The sequence below is a fragment of the Sciurus vulgaris genome (assembly GCF_902686455.1).
Source record: "Sciurus vulgaris genome assembly, chromosome: 1".
In the NCBI taxonomy this organism is placed as follows: Eukaryota; Metazoa; Chordata; class Mammalia; order Rodentia; family Sciuridae; genus Sciurus; species Sciurus vulgaris.
In genome coordinates, this window is record NC_136461.1 from 350,121 (window position 1) to 367,824 (window position 17,704).

The window sequence follows — 17,704 nt, forward strand, 5'->3', positions numbered from 1 at the left end:
GGTCCCCAGAACAAAAGGATGGGGGTGAGCCTGGTGGGAGCCTTGTTCCCACGCACTTCTCAGGTGGAGGGGCCTCAGCTGGGCCTTCCTGAGGCCGGGTGGCAGCAGTATGAGGACACAGCCCCCGGTCACGGTCTGTGCAGAGGGGCTGGGGCAGGGCCAGGACTCCTGGCATTCCAAGTGCTGGGGGCTTTGCCCTCCTCTGGGCACTCAGTGCCCAGGGAAGGGGCAGTGGCTGCCGTGCTCCAGCTCAGCTCCTCAGTCAGTCCTGCTGCCAGTCAGCAAATGCCTCTATGCCCACCAGCCCCTCCAAAGAGCCACTGGCCACGGGCTTGAGGAGGGACTGTTGCACTGGGCTCAAGGGGCCAGGACACAGGGGTTTCCCCAAGGGTGAGTTTGGCCCCCAGAATGCTATTTGTAGCCTCATCCTGGGGTCTCTGGGGGTGTGAATGGGGTCTGGCAATGCCCTACCAGGTCTCCTTGGCCCTGTCTGTGTGCCCCTTGCCAGGCCTGGCCGTTCTCTAGAACAGCCTGGAAGAGATGCCCACATCTTCCCATCTTGGGTCCTAAGAAGCCTTGGGTGGGCCTCTCCAACAGGGGACTTTGGAGCAAGCTGTGTCCTGGGGGTACCCTGAAAGCTGACGGGCTGAATTCAGTGGATGGGCCCTTGGCAGAGGCCACACATGGTCCATGATTTGAGGCCCCTGACCAGGAACCAGGTGGTAGCACTCCAGGACCCTGCTGTCTCCCTGTCCCCTGCATATGGCAGCAGGGTGGGTGGCACCAGCCTGGGAGGGGCTGGCACCCACACACATTTAAAAGAACAGATGACCCTTGGACCCTGAGGAGGCATGGAAGGAGAAGCTCTGAATGGTTTACTTGACTCAGCTTCAGATCAGCTCCCCACTTCTGCTGCTAGGCCAGTGGCTGGCCAGCCTCAGGGAGTGAGTCCACCACTCACAGATGAGGAGATGCATCACAGTGCCAAGAGCATGGTTGGGTCCCCCGAAGTGGGCCAGACGTGAGCAGGACACCTGAGGCCTGTGAGAGACCACTAAGTATTGAGCCCAGTACGCAGGAGGTGGTCACCATCAAGCCTCCTCTATAAGAAGATCTGGCTAGTGCCCCCAGCCAGGTTGGCCATGTGCAGGCAGTGTCTGGTGGCCTGGGGCAGCTGGGACAGGACCACCAGGCAAGTACTGCTGGCCATCATGCCCTCCACAGGCCCAGCAAACCTGTGGGGTTTAGATGTAGAGGCCCTGTGGATGGACACTTCACTGTGGGTGCCCAGCCTGGGTATCTGCTGGCCAGTCTGTCATGCCCAGGGGTCAAGGCCTGGGATTGGGATAGCAGTGCCTCAGGGCCTTTTCCACCTGATGAATTTCTGCTTAAAAACAGCAAGACATCAGCAGGCACCAGGGCGTAGCTCTGCAGCTCCTGGGGATGTGGCTGTGGCCTCCCAGCTACCACAGGAGCAGGACAACCTGGAGGCCTGTCCACAGCCACATGCTGCTGCAGCCGTGCTCCTCTTAGAGGGCTGTGTGGGGTCCACTGGGCCTGGTGGTATCGCAGGGGGTCCTGCTGCCATGGACTCTAGAGGGCAGAGCGTCCCCTGGTTTTTCAAGGTGCAGAGCAGTCTAGGGGCCCCCACAGGCCCTAAAAGTTTTGGCTACGTGGATCAAGCTGGGGCCACTAGGACTTTGCTATGTCTCCTGCAGGGCCTGAACCCCACACCTTGCTCCTGAGCCCCCAGTCTCACATCTGCCTGCTCCTGGTTGGTCAAACCAAGCAGTGTGGGTGGAGCAAGAGGACCTCCAGGAACCAGTGGGTGGGTTCCCACTCAGCCTGTCACTCACTGGGAGCCAGGTCCGGCCTGTCCCAAACCCCAGGTGACATGGCCCTTTGTGTGCAGGGCTCATCAAGGGGGCTGCTGGGCTCATTGAAGGGTCCTCTGGCCTCCACTGATGCAGGTGGTGGAGTCTTGGTCAGCTTCCAGGTCAGACATTGCTGACACGGGCCTCCGCTGTGGAGAAGGTAGAAGGGTCCATGGCCCTGTCCAGAGGCCGCTCACGCCTGACGTATCTTGGCTTTCGCACTGAAACGGGGTCAGAGATGAGCTGCGTCAGAGCCAGAGACACAGGTTCGGAGGAGGCAGGGGATGCAGCTGAAGATATGGGGCAGCACGGGGCCTGTTGACCATGACCAGGGAGGAGACAAGACAGTCCTGCCCCTAGAGCTCCCACAGGCTCCCACTTGTGCAAAGAGGCAGTTCCTCCTGCCAGGTACTCCTGGGAGCCCAGTTCAGCTGTTTCCCGTTAGACCTGACTAGCACACCCAGTCCTGGATCAGGGCCCAGCTATCCCTTAAGACTGAGATGCAGACATTATGCAGTTCCAGGGGCTGGATGGTGTCCTGAAAGACAGGACCATGTCCGAAGCCACAGAGCCTGCAAATGTGACCTCAATCAGGAAACAGGTCTGTGCAGACGTGACTCAGACCTCGGATGAGGCTGTCCTGAATCAACCAGGCAGGCCCTGAATCCAATGGCCTGTGTCCTCCCCAGGGGTAGGCAGAGAAAAGAGAGACGTGACATGGCAAAGACAGAGGTGATGCGGCCACAAACTCAGAGACACCTGAGCCCCAGGAGCTGAGGAGGCAGGAGGTCCCTTGATTTCTAACTCCGAGATGCCAGAGCTGTCAGAGGAAAAGCTCCTGCTGTGCAGGCTGCTGGGGTGTGCTCTGCCATGGGGGCAGCCACCGGAAGCACCTGTGTTGTTGCAGATGCTGTGGATGAGGCTGCTTCAGACCTGAGCCAAGTGCTGCTCCAAACAGGGTAGGCTGAGCCTTAGCTAGGACCTGCTCTGCCCCAGAGGAGAGGAAGGCGCCTGTCCCACAAGACCTCTGCTCGGTGGGAAGAATGTGGCCTGGGGAGGGAGGCTGGGTGATTCTGCTGCGGGCTCATGGCTATGACTGTGGGCCAGGGGTGGTTTCTCTGGGCACGTGACCTCTTCTAACAGTGGGTCACAACTGCTTGGGGGTGCCTGGCAGGGCAAGGCCCAGGGGCTGACCTGCTCCCTGTACCTTTCAAGCAGAGCTGGCCTTGAGCAGGGCTGGAGGGGGTACAGGGGAAGGTCAGGCTCTGTGCTGGGTTCTCCTCTCTCAGTCTCAATACCTGAGGAGGAAGGTGGACAGCATACAGCCACAGAGATCGATGGGGACCAGGGATGCCTGCTGAGCGCCTGTCCCTGCCTCATGCAGTGGTCTCCTCAGGACCCCAAGAGGTGTGCATGTGTGTCTAAGGACAAACCTGTAGAGGGTCTGGCATTTGGAAACTGGCCCAGAGATGAGAAACCCCAGGTGATGTCACCTGCCTTTACCTGAGGACTGTGGTGCGGGGATCATCGCAGCCTTGAAAGGAGAGGAAGGCAGAGTGAGATCTCGGGAGCCTGGCATGGGACACGCAGCCCAGGACGCTCAGCTGGGAGGGTGCAGGTTACTTACGACTTCGCCAGGCTGCAGGGCTGGGGCTGCAGGAGAAGACAGCAGCATGTCACCCTGTGGTCAAGCAGCTGCCTGCATCCCCTGAGGTCCAGGGGCAGGCAGAGTCTTCCCAGGATCCAGGATGGGTCTGGTCCCACCTCCAAATCTGCCCAGCAGTGCCCCCAGGCAGTCGCCAGCCTGCTACATTCACGGCCTGCACCTGGTGTAGGCTGCCCAAGCGTCCCCGAAGGAGCCACCTCCCAGACTCCTCCCTCCCACTTTCCCAGAGAACACACAAGCCACACTCCTTGGGTGGCTTCTCTGGCTCCAAAGAGAACAGAATGTGGGGGGCAGAGACCCCTCCATCCTCTGGGTTCCCACAGGTGCCGCAGGTGAGGCAGTGGCCATCAGCCCAAGGTGAGTCCTAGGACCATGCGTGCCTCCACTGGGGTTCCCTGGGCCACCTGGGATGGTCACGCCCAGGGTTCGCTCTGCTTCAGGGGTGGCCTGGAAGGCAGAAATGCTGGGAGGGCAGGAGCGGGAGCTGGGACCCCACAGAGCCGACTCCAAGCCACCTGTCTTGACTAGAGGCCCAAAGACCCTAAGCAGCAGAGGCCCAGCCTTGGACTCTCAGGAACTGAAGCTACAGTAGCCCCCAGAAGGTACCCAAGTGTTGGTGGAGGGTAGGCAGGGAGGGGTCCTTCAGGAACCACCTAGGCCCCTGAGTGCGAGCAGGAGGAGCGAAGTACCTTTGTCTCTCCTGGAGAAGACCCTGGGGAGCTTACTGGAGCGCTTGAGGTAGAAGAACCCAGCCACAGAGAGGATGAGTCCCGCGCTGATGAAGAACGTCCCCAGGAAGAGGGAAGCTGCCACGTGGGGACCCCCTGCAGGCAAACCAGTGGCTCCAGTGGCCAGCCTGAGCTGTGGCATGCCCGGTGCCCAGGGTCCTTGCCCAACCCCAGGCCAATATTCCTGAACACACCTGAGCCCTCACAGAGGCAGCCAGAGCCAGGGAGCAAGGGCTATGTACAGGGGCCCAGCCTTCCCGGGGAGGTGGGAGGTGCTCCAGAAGTCCCAGACCCTGGGTCCCCCTAAACTGTGCAGGGTCAGAGCTTCAACCTCAGGGGTGCTTCTGCCGTGCTTTACCTCTCAGGAGCTGGCAGCTGCTCCTCGCCCACTATGCCTGCTCAGGGCCAAGGACTGTGGACTATCTGTGACCGTGGAATGGAGGACATGCTTTAGGTGCCTGGGGAAGCTACTTTTTCACTGAGGCACAGGTGCCCTTGCCATCCAGCTGGTCCTGTGCTATAGGAGGCCATGAGCTGTCTGAACTGGCCCTTCCCTAAGGGTCACTGCTCTGTGCTGCTGGCTTCCACAGTCTGGGTCAGTGCTGGACCTGAGGCCACCCTGGAGCTCATACATACTTTCCAGCGAGGGGAGGGCCAGGCTCAAATCTCTGGGAAGGGCTGAGTCTCTCAGAACAGAACTCTGAGCCTAGGATCTAGGACCCCGGTGCAGCCCAGGGCTGCCGGATAAGGGTCTGAGATGATGTTCCCTCACAGCAACTCAGTTACCTCAAGCAAAGGAGGAACCTTGCTCTGGAGCTGGGTCCCCTCCCTGACTGTGGTGCCCTTTTGCTGGGTGCTGGGCCCTCTCCCAGCTCCAGCCTGTCCAGGTCATTCCCTCTCACCTGGTTCCACCCTCCTCGGCTGTGCCCGGGCACGCTCCCACTGGCCTGACCGGGTCCTCAACTCCAGTGGACTGCAGGACTGGGAGAGGTGACTACCTAGAGACAGGGGCAGGAACTCCCTGGGGACATTCAGGTGCAGTGGCAGGCATTTCTGGGTGGCCAGTGTGCCTGTAGTCTTAGACGCCTACACCCTGGAAAAGCTGCTTGGGATGGGCAGTCCCCACTCCCCAGGGGAACTGCTGGGGTCTGAGACCACAGGGGCCACGGCAGCCATGGACTGAGGCAAGGACCAGCGAGAATGTGCAGCAGCGAAGGCGTCCACTAACAACAGCCCTGGAGACGGTGGGGACCGTGGCACCCCCTCCACCAACCTATCTCATGGTCAGGTTCCTGCCACAGAGCGCACGGCCATGGCCTGACCTGACCTCCGAGGTACGCTGCTGTGGCCCCTCAGCAGTCAGGGTCTGTGCTTCAATGGCTCTGAGGAGACCCCACCCCCAGGCCTGCTCTGGCCAGGTGAGTGGACAGACTTACCAAAATGCGGCCGTCCAGGCAGCCCTGTGCTCCTGTTCACGGGGAACTGCCCACTCCATGCGGCAACTGTGAAGAGAAGAGAGAGGAGCCCTGCGCCAGGCCCGGGGCCCCAGCAAGGACCCTACAAGCCGGAAGGGGAATCCCAGACCAGACGCCAGAAAGCCTCGCCCCACAGCTGTCCCCGTGGACAGAGCACTCAGGAGAGAGGACTCCGAGGAGCTGTTTGCCAGTGGATATTGGCTCTGGGGCAAGGGGGGGCCCACTCTGTGGGGACGAGGACAGCAACTTGTCCTTGAGTGTCCCCATGTGAGAAGTCCAGGAGCTGGGAGGGCACGGAGGGGGCAGTCTGGAGACATACGGCTTCTGCACTCAGAGCTGTTAGAGCCCGGCAACGTCCCATTCCTGCACCGGATGCAACTGGTGGTCCCGTCCGCGTTCCAGCGCCTGTAGCAGCCTGCTCAGAGGATGGGCATTTCTCAACCAGGCAGAACCCAGGCCGGCTCACCGTCTCCTGGAGCCTTTCTGTATCTCTGACTTTATAAACCAACTGTCACTCAAAAACATGCACAGGAAGTTTGGGCGGAACAAAAGGCTCTGACTCCACAGGAAGTACGTCACTCCCTCTCACCCCAGGTTCCCATGGAGGCTGCATCCTGTCCTCAGCAGACAGTTCAGAGGCTGGTGATGGGAATCTGAGATAAACAGTGCAGTGGCCTCATGCTCTGGAGAACTGGAGGCCAGCCTCCACCCCCTGCCACCACGCTGCTGCCTCAGGCATTGCACACACCCTGGGCCCCACCCTTGCACCCCCCAGGATCTCCCCACAGGATCAAATTTCCATTTCAGACTGTCACCACCTGAAGTCCCACCCTCTCACTGCCCAGGTGCTGGCGCAGCTTAGCTGCCTCCCCGCTGGTCAACGGCATGTGGGCGGCTGTCCTCCAGCTTCCTGTAAGGGCAGCGACTGGGTCTTACCCCTGTACTTCTTCCCAGCATCTGACTCACACTAGGGCTGGAGAGACAGAGGGTCCATAAAGACTGACTGAAAGCTTGCACTGAGCATGGAGCTGTATCTGGGGCTAAACCACAAGCCATTCATCATGAATGCCTCGGTGAGATGACAGAGACACATCACCACCGTGGACAGGCTAACAGCACAGGGCAGCTCCAGTGACTCTGGTCAACACACTGTGCAGGACCCGAGACCAACTGCTTAGTTCTACCTGGGTGGAGGCCACCTGCCCTGATGTGGAATCACAAAACAGGCCTCTGCTTCCTGCAGGAACAGGTCCCTCATGGAGGTGTACTGTGGAGGACCAAGGCCCTTGGTCACTTTCTCTTCTCATGCTCAGAAGCCACACCCTGCCCCCAAGTCTCAGGTGGACCCTACACCAGCCTCAGCCCTCAACCCCAGCCTCCGTATCTTGGCCATGCCCTTCTTCTATGGCATCTGACAGGGTCCTGGGGTGCCTGTGAGCAGCATTTTTCTTTTGTGGGTACCATGGACCCCAGGACAGGGGTGCCAAGGCCTATCCCTTGAAATGAGGGACAGCACTGAGCCACCCCAGCCCCAAGCCCACCACAGCCAGCACCAGCACCTACCCCAACCAGCTGCCTCTCCCATGAAGACCTGCCACAGGATGGACAAGAGAGGTGCTGGCCCAGCATCTTCTCATCTGTGTCCTCCCCTTCTGCTGACTTTCCCACCAGCCCTGATCTCCAGCTTCCAGCTGCCTCCGGACAGTCCCTCCTCTGGCCTCCAGGGCCTTCTGTGGTGCAGGTGCTCACCCAGCGTTCTGACACTGGGCTGCAGTGCCTGTGGTGTTGAGGGGCAGCCTGGCCTCCACTTCCAGATGACAGGGCAGACCGCCTCCTGGGAGGCCAAGAACCTCCAGACATTGCCAGGTGTCCTGGATCATTTGGTAAGGGCAGCTGAGTCCCACTCCCCGACCTGGCCTCCTTGCAGTGCACTCAGCCCTCTGCAGAACAGTTCCCTGCAAGAATTCCCTGCCCCAGCCATGACCACAGGAAGAGGGCTCAGATGGCCCCTTCCACCCCTTGCTGTGGCTCTGCAGCACACAGGCACTCTGTCCTCACTGCTGAGGAGGGGCAGGCAGGGACACATGCCGACCATGGGCTGGTGGCTCGGCTGCTGGTCAGGGGCCTGCTTGCAACAAAGCAGCTCACCTGGGCCACACAGGCCTGTGCCTGGGCATGTGGTGTTGGCGTCCATCACGTCCACACAGCACTCAGGCTGCTGGGCCTGGAGGGGAGACAAGCAGGCAGGTTCTGCAGAGGGTAGCACTGTCGGTCCAGTCCCGTGAGCACGAGATGCCCACAGCTCTGCCTCTTCTAGAGACAGCATTAGGTGCCCACCTTGCCCTCCTGGCCAGAAGCAGGTGAGGACTCACACCTGCCCCTGCAGGAGCCCCACTATGGGCAGCCCCCGGGGAAAACATCAGTGCAGGGCAGAATGAGCCAAAGCCCAAGGAGGCCCAATGCAGCAGGGTGGGGACGGAACTACTGACCAGGCACATCTCAAGAGTGCCCCGTTCTCCCCCATGGCCCTCAAAGGCACTGTCTGAGCTGTGCAGGGCATGTGGTCAGTAAACACTTGATGACCACATGAACTGCTCGGGGCCCCAGCCTATCCAGACATGTTCCATAGTTGTCTCCTCACCCCAAGGGCCAGGCAGGAAGGGCCCTGGGGGCCTCATCTGCATAGCAGCCTGGGGGTGATTGGGCTCAAGACTCACTGTGCATTGGAGAAAGCGCAAAAGCAGGTCTCTCTGACCTCTTCCTGCCCTCTGTCCCTCAGGCAGACCATGAGGTCCCCAAGGGAGAAGTGCCTTACCCATGCCCGAGGAAAGGCAGATACACAAAAAATCTCAACCAACCGGCCTGGCTAGGTCCCGGTTCATGGCCATCAGATCACACCCTCCGTCCAAGCACACTTGGTCAGGGCCATCCCTCTTCCTCAGGCCTGAGCATAATCACACGGACTCTGCCCCATTTCCTTGGGACTCCATTTCCTTAACAAAGGCTCTGTGTAACTAAAACGCACATTTAAATGCTTTCTCTATCCATCTGTCCCTTGTGGTAGGACACATGTCTCAGCCGCAAACCTCGTCTACCAGGGGCAGGAGGGTGTCCAGCCTCACCTAGGGAGACGTCCAGGGCTGTGGGTGTGCGTTCCTGGGACCTCCACTCCCCAGCCCTCAAGACCTCCCTAGGGAGGCTGTCCCTCCTCTGCAGTGTCTCCCTGGTGGGGCAGGGCTGTCCCAGCCTCGCCCTCTCACCTTCGGGGCCACAGGGACATGCCGGGCAGGCACTCCATTGGTATCAGTCACCCCGCAAACTGCAGGGCCAGTTCTACTGACACTGGTATGAGAAAAGAGAGCACCCCTCTAGACGGCAACGGGACAGGTGCTGGGGGCTGGCGCCCAGGGCCTGCCCTGCGTCCTGCTGGAGCTTGGCACCACCAGTGTATACCCACGGGGCGGATGCTTCACTGATGCCCACCTCGATTCCACCCATGCCCCTGGAGTTTGCAGCTCAGTCCCAGAGGCCAGCGGTCCAGGGGAAATGCACTCACGCCCCACCCTGGCGCCCACTCACAGCACACATGCTGAGTGCGGTCTTCACTGACAGACCTCGGGTAGGCGTTTCCCAAGGTGTGACTCTACTGCACTGTTGGGTCTTTGTTTCCTGTGACTCGAGCTTGGTGAATAGTGAGGGGCATCTGAGGTGCATGAGGGTCACAGGGCAGCATCAAGGCCACACAGGAGAGCTGTACCCTCACACTAGCTTTGGCTGGGTCAGCGATGGATGCCCCACCCTCTTGCCACCTGGCCCTGGCTCAGCCCTTCCAGACACCAAAACTCAGCACACTGGAGGGCCACCAGCTTGGGAGAGCCACAATGCCCCGCCTGCCACTGCCCCTCTCCTGAGCAAGCAGCACGTGGGCAGGCAGCTCCAGGCTGCATCTGCAGAGACCCTGTGCTGGCTAAGAAACAAGTAGGTCTGGCAGACGTCCAGAAGGTAGAACAGAAGACAGAACAGCCACCACAGGGGGGCATGTCTGCAGCCCTCTGCAAGGCACAAGACCCTTGGACCTCATCAAGGAGCTCCATCAGCGTCCCTAGGGCTGAGTGCCAAGACCCCTAAGGTCAAAGGGTGAGACCCCATTTAGGGAAGGGGCCCACTGCTTCCCTAGAGGATGGCAAGCCACCTGGACCCGTGACAGGAACACCAACCTCGCTTTCTGTGGATTTGCTGGCAACTCCCACCAGAAGGCCAGCCAGGAGCGTAAAGCGCTGCAGCGCCATGCCAGGAGCCAGAGCACAGAGGGGCCTGGAGAGAGGGCAGTGCGGGGGCGACAAGCTGGAAAAGAGAGGAACATGGCAGGGAGGCGGGGCCGTGGCGGGAAGGGGTGGGGCTGTGGAAGGAGCGGGTCTGAAGGGGGAAGGGCTTCGACACCAGTGGGCGTGGCCGCAGCGTGGAGAAAGGGGCGGGCCCGGCGGCCTGGGTGGGCTGTGGCAGGCAGGGGCAATGCACAGGTCCCTGCCTTTTGAGGCCCGTGGGTGCGGTCCAGGGCACCCTTACCTGCCCCTCCAGAATAAGAGCTGCAGACATCCGCTCCTCACCCAGGTGGTCAGTAGAAAGCTTGGCCAGGGGGCTCAGAGTTCATGGGCCTGACCGTTGTGCTCTGCAGGCCCAGGGTCCAAGGCCTGTGAATCAAGACTAGCAGGTGAGACCTGCTGTTGGTCACAGTAAAGACCACCTCCCAACTTCCCCAGCAAGGTGCGTCCAGAGCTGGTCGGAGGGGTGACCTGATCTCTCTGCAGTGGGTTCACTGGGTTGGTGTCTTGCGAGGTCACCACACCTCTGGTCTCAGGGACCAAATGACCTCTCAAGTCACCCAGATGTTTTCCCTGTGGGCAGCCAGGTACCTGGGGCAGGCAGACTTGGTAGAGTTCAAAAACTTTTAGTCCTAGGTGGAGGGATCCAGGGGCCAAACACATCGCAGACTTCGCCCTAACACTGGGCCCTAACACTTGACACCTGACCACCATGTGGCTTAGTACTCACACCACGTTTGCTTGTTCTGCTTTTTGGTATTGTTGACTGAATATACATGCTTTGCTACTGGGCTGCACCCCCAGGCCTTTCTATTTTTTATTTTAAGACTGAGACTCACTCAGTTGCTGAGGCTGGCCTGGAACTTGGGATTCCCCCTGCCTCAGCCTCCCCAGGTGCTGGGATCCCAGGTCAGCAGGCCTGGCTTCACTTCACATTTCTAACACGAGAGAACAAGGTGGGATCATCACACAGCCTCGAGTGATGTCATCTGTACTACTTAACAAATTTACATCGCAGGGTGATTCTGCCCAGACGCTGCTGGATATGTTTTCACAGGTAAGTCACCTCCAGGAAGACTGTACACTTGCTAAATGCAGCTGCAGGGTGGGAGCAGCATGCCGCAGGGGCACCTCGGCGCCACGGACATCTTTTCACAGCACTTCCTTTCCACGGTCCTCAGGAAGAATGCAAAGATGTTCCCGCTTGAGGCTGCAGAATGAGGGACGACGCTTTCTGACTGGCCCAGAGTGGTGGGTGAGTTCTCCCTTGGGGGTCCTGGGGAGAGGACTGGGGTCCACACAGCCCAGGAAGGGGCTTGTGTCTGACCTACAATTTGCTTTATCCCACATTCATCCAGGTCTGTTGGCAAAGTAACCACACGGCATGGGTGAGAGGCAGCAGTCAGGCCTACAGGACAGTTTACTATGAAGCCAGGTCCAGAGCCCCTCCTGCCTACAGTGATGCTTGCCTTCTAGAAGAGTCCCAGCAATCCCACCATAAAAACACACACTTCATGGTGAGTTTTTTGTCCGTTTAATGTGTGCTCCACAGAGACCATCTCCCCCTGCCCTGCGGAAAACTGGTGTCGGGGAACCTTATGCTCACTCTCTGGGAAAGGTAGCCAGGGTCAGGTCGTCACAAAAGGAACCAGTCAAGACTTCAGTCACACCTGCATCTGCTTAGTCAACTTTATTGGGGTTCAACTGGCACACAACCATGAACACTCACACCAGACTACCTGGGGCATTGGCGACTGACCTGTGTGTGTGGTGCCACACACCAGCAGAGCACCTGGGTCACAGCCCTCCAGGCCCCTCCTCCTGCACACCTTGGCCCAGGTGCCCACTGACAGGCTGTCACTACAAATCCGTTTTCTAGAACTTCTCACAAAGGGATCACAGGCACATAAGCTTTGTGTCTAGCTGCGGTCACATGGCACAAGGGCTTGGAAGCGTCCTGTTGTTCTGCGGTGTCTGTGCCTTTGGGTGGCTAAGTGGTGCTGGACCCCCTCTCCTTCACTGCCCCTGCTCTCCAGGTTGCCTCTCTCTGCCTCCTGTCTTTCCCTGGCCTTGCAGTAAACCCGTTCTAACCACCCCCCTTGCCGTCCTGGACTCTGTGCTGGGGCAACTGCCCTCCCTTTAGGCATCATAACACTGCACAGCCCACCCCTGGCTGAAGCTGCGGGAGGTCAGGCCACACGAACCTGCTTTTGGCAACAGTGTGGGCAGCTCTAGGTCACATGCATATCCAAGCCTGAGAATCAGCTTGTCAGTTTACAGAACAGGCTTGCAGGAGCTCTGACAGGGAGGACGATCGAGCCACGTCCAGCCGTCCACGCCAAACGTGCTCTCCCCATGTCAAGTCACCTCAGCTTCCCACAGCAGGAGTCCACGGTTTTCAGTGAAGAGATTTTCCATACCTTCTATTAGACTTATTAGTAAATATTGTATTTCTTGGTATAATTGTAAACAGAAAAGAATTTCTGAATTCATTTTCCAATAGTTTGCTAATATATAACAGAACAGTTAATTCTACACATGAACTTTTATTTCCAAGATCTTCCTGATTTTATTTACTATTCTCAGCAATTTTTTTAAAAGTATTTCTTAGGGCCTCTATATAACCACATCACTCACAAATGCAGTTTTACTTGTCCTCTATGATCTGATGAAACAACCGTTTTTTACCTTTCTGACCTTACTGCTTGATTCGAGGGATACATCTTTCACTGTGAGAGCAACACCAGTTAGGTCTCCACAGAAGCTCTCACCACACACAAGGCTCCCCTCTATTCCGAGTTTGCTAAGAGGTTTTTTCTTCATCATGAAAGGGTTTTAGACATTCTCAGATGCTTTTTCAACATTCACTGGAGTGCTCATATGCTTTTTCTCCTTTATTAATATGGTCATTACATGATTTATCACTGTCCGATGGTTTCAGCCAACACAATAAGAAATAAATAAAAGCCATAAATATTAGAAAGGCTCAGAAACTTAGTGAGGCCCTGTCTCAAAATAGAAAACAAAAACCGGCTGGGGACATGGTTTAGTGGTTAAGGGCCCTTCAGTTCAATCCCTGGTAAAATAAATAAATAAGTAAGTAAGTAAAGATCTGAAAGGAGAAGTAAAACTGTCCCAATGCAGATGACACAATTGTTCACGTGTGAGCCTAAGGAAATCCCCACTGTAACTCACACCACTCTGTGCTCTAGTTGGTGATTTGTTTCCTACAGAGCTGGAGGGATATGTGAACAATTTCCAGGAGCTCTGCACTTGTATGCTGGGGTTGAACAAAGGAGGAAATGGGTGGCAGCCGGTAGGCACCAGGGTCTCACCCTAGAGCAGCAAGTGCGGAACGGCAGGTTCAAGGTTAGAGGTCAGACATGCACCCAATCAGATCTGTCAGCAAGTTCTGTCCATGGAGGTCCTAGAAGCAAAAGGAGCACCTGGATCCGCCTCTACTTCCTAAGATGAAGGCTCCCTGGAGGAGTGGCTGACCCCAGGGCTGGGGTAGGAAGCACATAAGCATGAGCCCAGAGTGCCTTACAGCACAGGAAGAAAGTGCTCAGAAATAAAAACAGAGCCACAGCAGCCAAACGAAGATGCTCCAACACCAACACTGAGACCACACAGCAGAAGTACATGGCAGGGCCCTGCACCACAGCCAGGCCAGTAACCAGTCAGCGCGTGGTGCGTCCACACTGGCAACAGGGCGTGAACCAGGGCACGGTGCGTCCACACTGGCAACAGTGCGTGAACCAGTCAGCGCGTGGTACGTCCACACTGGCAACAGTGCGTGAACCAGTCAGCGCGCGGTGCGCCCACACTGGCAACAGTGCGTGAACCAGTCAGCGCGCGGTGCGCCCACACTGGCAACAGTGCGTGAACCAGTCAGCGCGCGGTGCGTCCACACTGGCAACAGTGCGTGAACCAGTCAGCGCGCGGTGCGTCCACACTGGCAACAGTGCGTGAACCAGTCAGCGCGTGGTACGTCCACACTGGGAACAGTGCGTGAACCAGGGCACAGTGCGTCCACACTGGCAACAGTGCGTGAACCAGTCAGCGCGTGGTGCGTCCACACTGGCAACAGTGCGTGAACCAGTCAGCGCGCGGTGCGTCCACACTGGCAACAGTGCGTGAACCAGTCAGCGCGCGGTGCGTCCACACTGGCAACAGTGCGTGAACCAGTCAGCGCGGTGTGTCCACACTGGCAACAGTGCGTGAACCAGTCAGCGCGTGGTGCGTCCACACTGGCAACGATGCATGACTGATGGACAAACACGTGAGGAAAGAGATGTGCTTTACAGAGGAACCCCAGACAGCATCCCCAGCTTGGGCTGGACAGGAACTCAGACTCTGAGACTTCAGGGACAGGGGAAAGAAGCAACTGTGCAGCAGATAGCTGCAGACACTGCCTCCACCAGGCCAGGGGTGTTCTGTGGACGTCAGAGATGCCCTGAAGCAACGTGATGCACCTCACCTGATCACCTGTGGTGCTCCTTCAGTCACCACGAGTGACCGGACAGTTCACCATGTCAGTCCACCTGACAAACCCAAACTACGGATGTCCTATGAACACCCCACCAAGCCTCCTCAGAACATAAAAGAGTTCCCCACACAGCGAATGAGACACAGCCAAGCGCGGAGCAGACACAACCAAATGCAAGGTGGGGACGGGACAGCTTGGCAGTGAGGTCAGGTAAGCCTTTATCTCAGGGCAAGTGGGTCTGTTCCAAAATAAAGTCTAAATCTGTCCCCAAATAAAAAAGTAAATATACCATTGATAACATGAATAGGCAGTTCAAAGAATGGGACTCCAGAGGCCAAGGCAGGAGGATCACAAGTTTGAGGCCAGCCTTGGCAATTTAGTAAGGCTCTGCCTCAAAATGTTAAAAATAACTGGAGCACAGCTCAGTGGTAAAGCACCTCTGGGTTCAATCCCCAGCACCAACAAAAAAGGGGAGGGGGGATATTTGCAAGACAAATATGACCTGACAAAAGCCCCGTATATAGAATAGATAAGGGACTGTTACAACTCAGTAATAAGAAATAGGGCCGCGATTCGAATCCCAGGTGCCTCAGAGGAGAAAAAAAAAAAAAAAAAAAAAAAACAGGCTGAAGACTCATCAGACACTTTAGAACAGACATCTGTGCAGGTAATACACGGAAGGAAAATGCAAGCCCCCATCACACCAGGGGAGGTGAATGATGGCCACCAGACTCAGACAGTGGGGACACAGGGCAGCAGGACTGCATCCCCGTCATGGCGCAGCACGCCTGGGCATCTTCCAAGAGAAACAAAAACACATGCCACAAAAATGTGTCCAGAATCACACACATTTTCAGTCACACCAGAAATGCACGCATGCGGCTGGGGGGGGGGGGGGGGGCAGCAGCAGTGGGGTGTGGCTTCATCACACTACAGAAGTGGTCAGGTCGCAAAGGCTTGCTGAGGCAAGGTCCTGGAAGGCCCGGAAGGCACCCCGAGGGATGACAGACAGGTTCTACATCTGACAGCAGTGTGGGTAAGTGAGTAGATGTGCTTGTCAGAACAGATGGAACTGGACACAAGATCTGTGCATCTCGCTGGACATAAATTACAACTGAACGACTAAGTGCAGTTCACTTTCTACTCTGAAAATCTCATTATTGCCAAAAAGCTGAATCTCTACAAGGTGATGAAAGATTTGGTGAGAATTTAAATTGTACCATGTGTCTTTCCCCAAACCTTACTTTCCTTAGAACTGGCTTCAATGAAGCAATCCCTCAGGCCACCATGACTTTAAATAAGTAACACGGGAAGCTAACTGTGTGGATCAAATTAGTTTGGGTCAATTAGTAAGGGACTGGGAATTGGCAGGACAACTCTGTAAACTGGGATCATACAGAGTAAGTGCAGTTCCAGACAGCTCTAGCTGAAAAGGGCATGGGACAGGTGGCCGTCAGCTTGGTTCTCACAGTGCTGACCATGCTGAATGCAGCACAGGTGATCGGTCCCCAGGGCAACCACTTGGGTACTGCTGTCATCTTCACAGCAAGCAAAGAAGCCACGTGAAAGAAGTGCCCAGAACCAAAGAACTTACCCTCCAGATCTGAAATCCTATCTTATGATCTGACAGAAAACAGATGCTGCAAGTCATCTGATGGGCTGTAAGGGAACATTCTGGTTCACTGAGGTGCCTGCGCTTGCAGGGCTGGACCATCTGGGGCCTACCCACACGGCTCCACCCTAAGGATGCCAAGACCTCAACGATATGATTGCGAGAGGTCGTTCTTTAACCAAGCTACCTGATAAATCCAAGTTAGCATGGAGAACCACCATGATGCAGGGAGAGGGGCTGGGAGGTGCCTTTGGCATGAAAGGATGCTTCCTGTGGACCAGATGGCTCAGGTGACAAGCAAGACATTTGCTTACTTGGCTTTCAGGAAGAATATTGGGAACTGGATGTGTGTGTGTCAGGAAAAGACAATCCAGATCTCATTTCCTTCTACGAGCTCCTAAAAATAAAGTAGTCATTAACCCCGGCCCAACACTACAGGTCAGCGGCCCTTAAAGAAATAAAGCGGGAAAATGAGGTGCACTGTGAAACGTCCTCCCCAGCCTGCGCCGCCGCGGCCGGGCCTTCGGGCCGGCACCGGCTGCCAGGTTTCCCCAGCTCAAACCTGGAAGAGCCGGGGCTGGGCGGCAGGGCAGGTGCTTCGCACGTGGGGCCAGGGTTCAACCTCAGCACCACGAAGCCCTACAACACCAACAAAACCGAGAAGCCGCGTCTCCCGCTTCGGCCTTGCCTGTTTACTGCGTCCAGCACTAAGAGACGGCGGGAACCACGAGGCCGAGTCGGACGCCTTCAGATTCGGCAGGACTCTGCAGTTCAGAGTTCAGCCAAAAGATTTTGGGGGCATTTGCCGACACGCGGTAAGAGACGCATCCACACCACTCGGCCCAAGCTGCACGGTGAACGCCGCTCCGGCGCCGTGGCCGCCTCTGCTGGAGACCCGAGTCGCTGACCGCATTCTGGGCGGCCCCGGGACCGAGGGCCACTCCCGCCTCCCCCGAACCCGCGCCCTGCCGGTTCCAGGGCGCCTCCGCGCAGCCCTCCGGCCCTGCGTTCGTCCGCGCGCCCACCGCGCTCCCTCCCGGTTCCCGGGCGAGGCGGAGGCGGACCGCCGGACAGGGGGTCGGTCCGCTGAGCCTCAGGCGACCCGCAACAACCCCCACGTCCCGGCCTTTGTCCATCCAGCCGCCCCTCTGGCCCCTGTCCCTCACTCACCCAGCGCCCCCGAGTTCCTCTTTCGTACCCCCCGCCCTGCGGACAGCAGCGCCGCGCCCCCTGGGACTTGTAGTCTCTCCTCCAACCCGGCCCCGGCGCTGGCGGTTGCGGCTTCCCGTAGAAGACTACAACTCCCGGCGGCCCACGCGAGACCGCCTGCCGGGTGGAGCGGGCTAGAATTCTCGCGAGGCTGAGGGAATGAGCGCGAAGTACCGTGGGAAATGTAGTCCGGACGACTGTGTCGGGAGTTGGAGGAGGACTACAATTCCCCGGGATCCTCGGGTGGCCGTCGTGGGTGTTGCTAGGAGACTTGCCCCCAGCGGCCGTCGCCTCCTGCCTCCGCCTCTGGGGTCCGCCCGCTCTCCGAT

At 57.7% G+C, this 17,704-nt stretch overlaps 1 protein-coding gene across 10 annotated transcripts; it reads right to left on the bottom strand.

Annotated features, from left to right (window-relative positions):
• Positions 1 to 1,500: 1,500 nt before the first annotated feature.
• LOC306641414 (uncharacterized protein C1orf159) lies at positions 1,501 to 17,436 on the bottom strand. 10 transcript variants are annotated; one of them, XM_079106475.1, is made up of 12 exons: positions 17,337 to 17,433; positions 11,132 to 11,275; positions 10,310 to 10,434; positions 9,961 to 10,057; positions 7,892 to 7,967; positions 6,063 to 6,158; positions 5,705 to 5,770; positions 4,230 to 4,364; positions 3,502 to 3,527; positions 3,378 to 3,408; positions 3,069 to 3,172; positions 1,501 to 2,095 (listed from the first exon to the last, which is right to left on the bottom strand). In XM_079106475.1, the coding sequence occupies exons 4-12, from the start codon at positions 10,030 to 10,032 to the stop codon at positions 1,937 to 1,939; spliced, it is 765 nt and encodes a 254-aa protein (XP_078962601.1). In that variant the 5' UTR covers positions 10,033 to 10,057; positions 10,310 to 10,434; positions 11,132 to 11,275; positions 17,337 to 17,433; the 3' UTR covers positions 1,501 to 1,936. The 10 variants fall into 10 exon arrangements, with proteins under 10 accessions (XP_078962601.1, XP_078962605.1, XP_078962596.1 ...); XM_079106479.1 differs by having other exon boundaries at positions 3,082 to 3,172; positions 9,961 to 10,087; XM_079106470.1 differs by having other exon boundaries at positions 9,961 to 10,087.
• Positions 17,437 to 17,704: the final 268 nt, after the last annotated feature.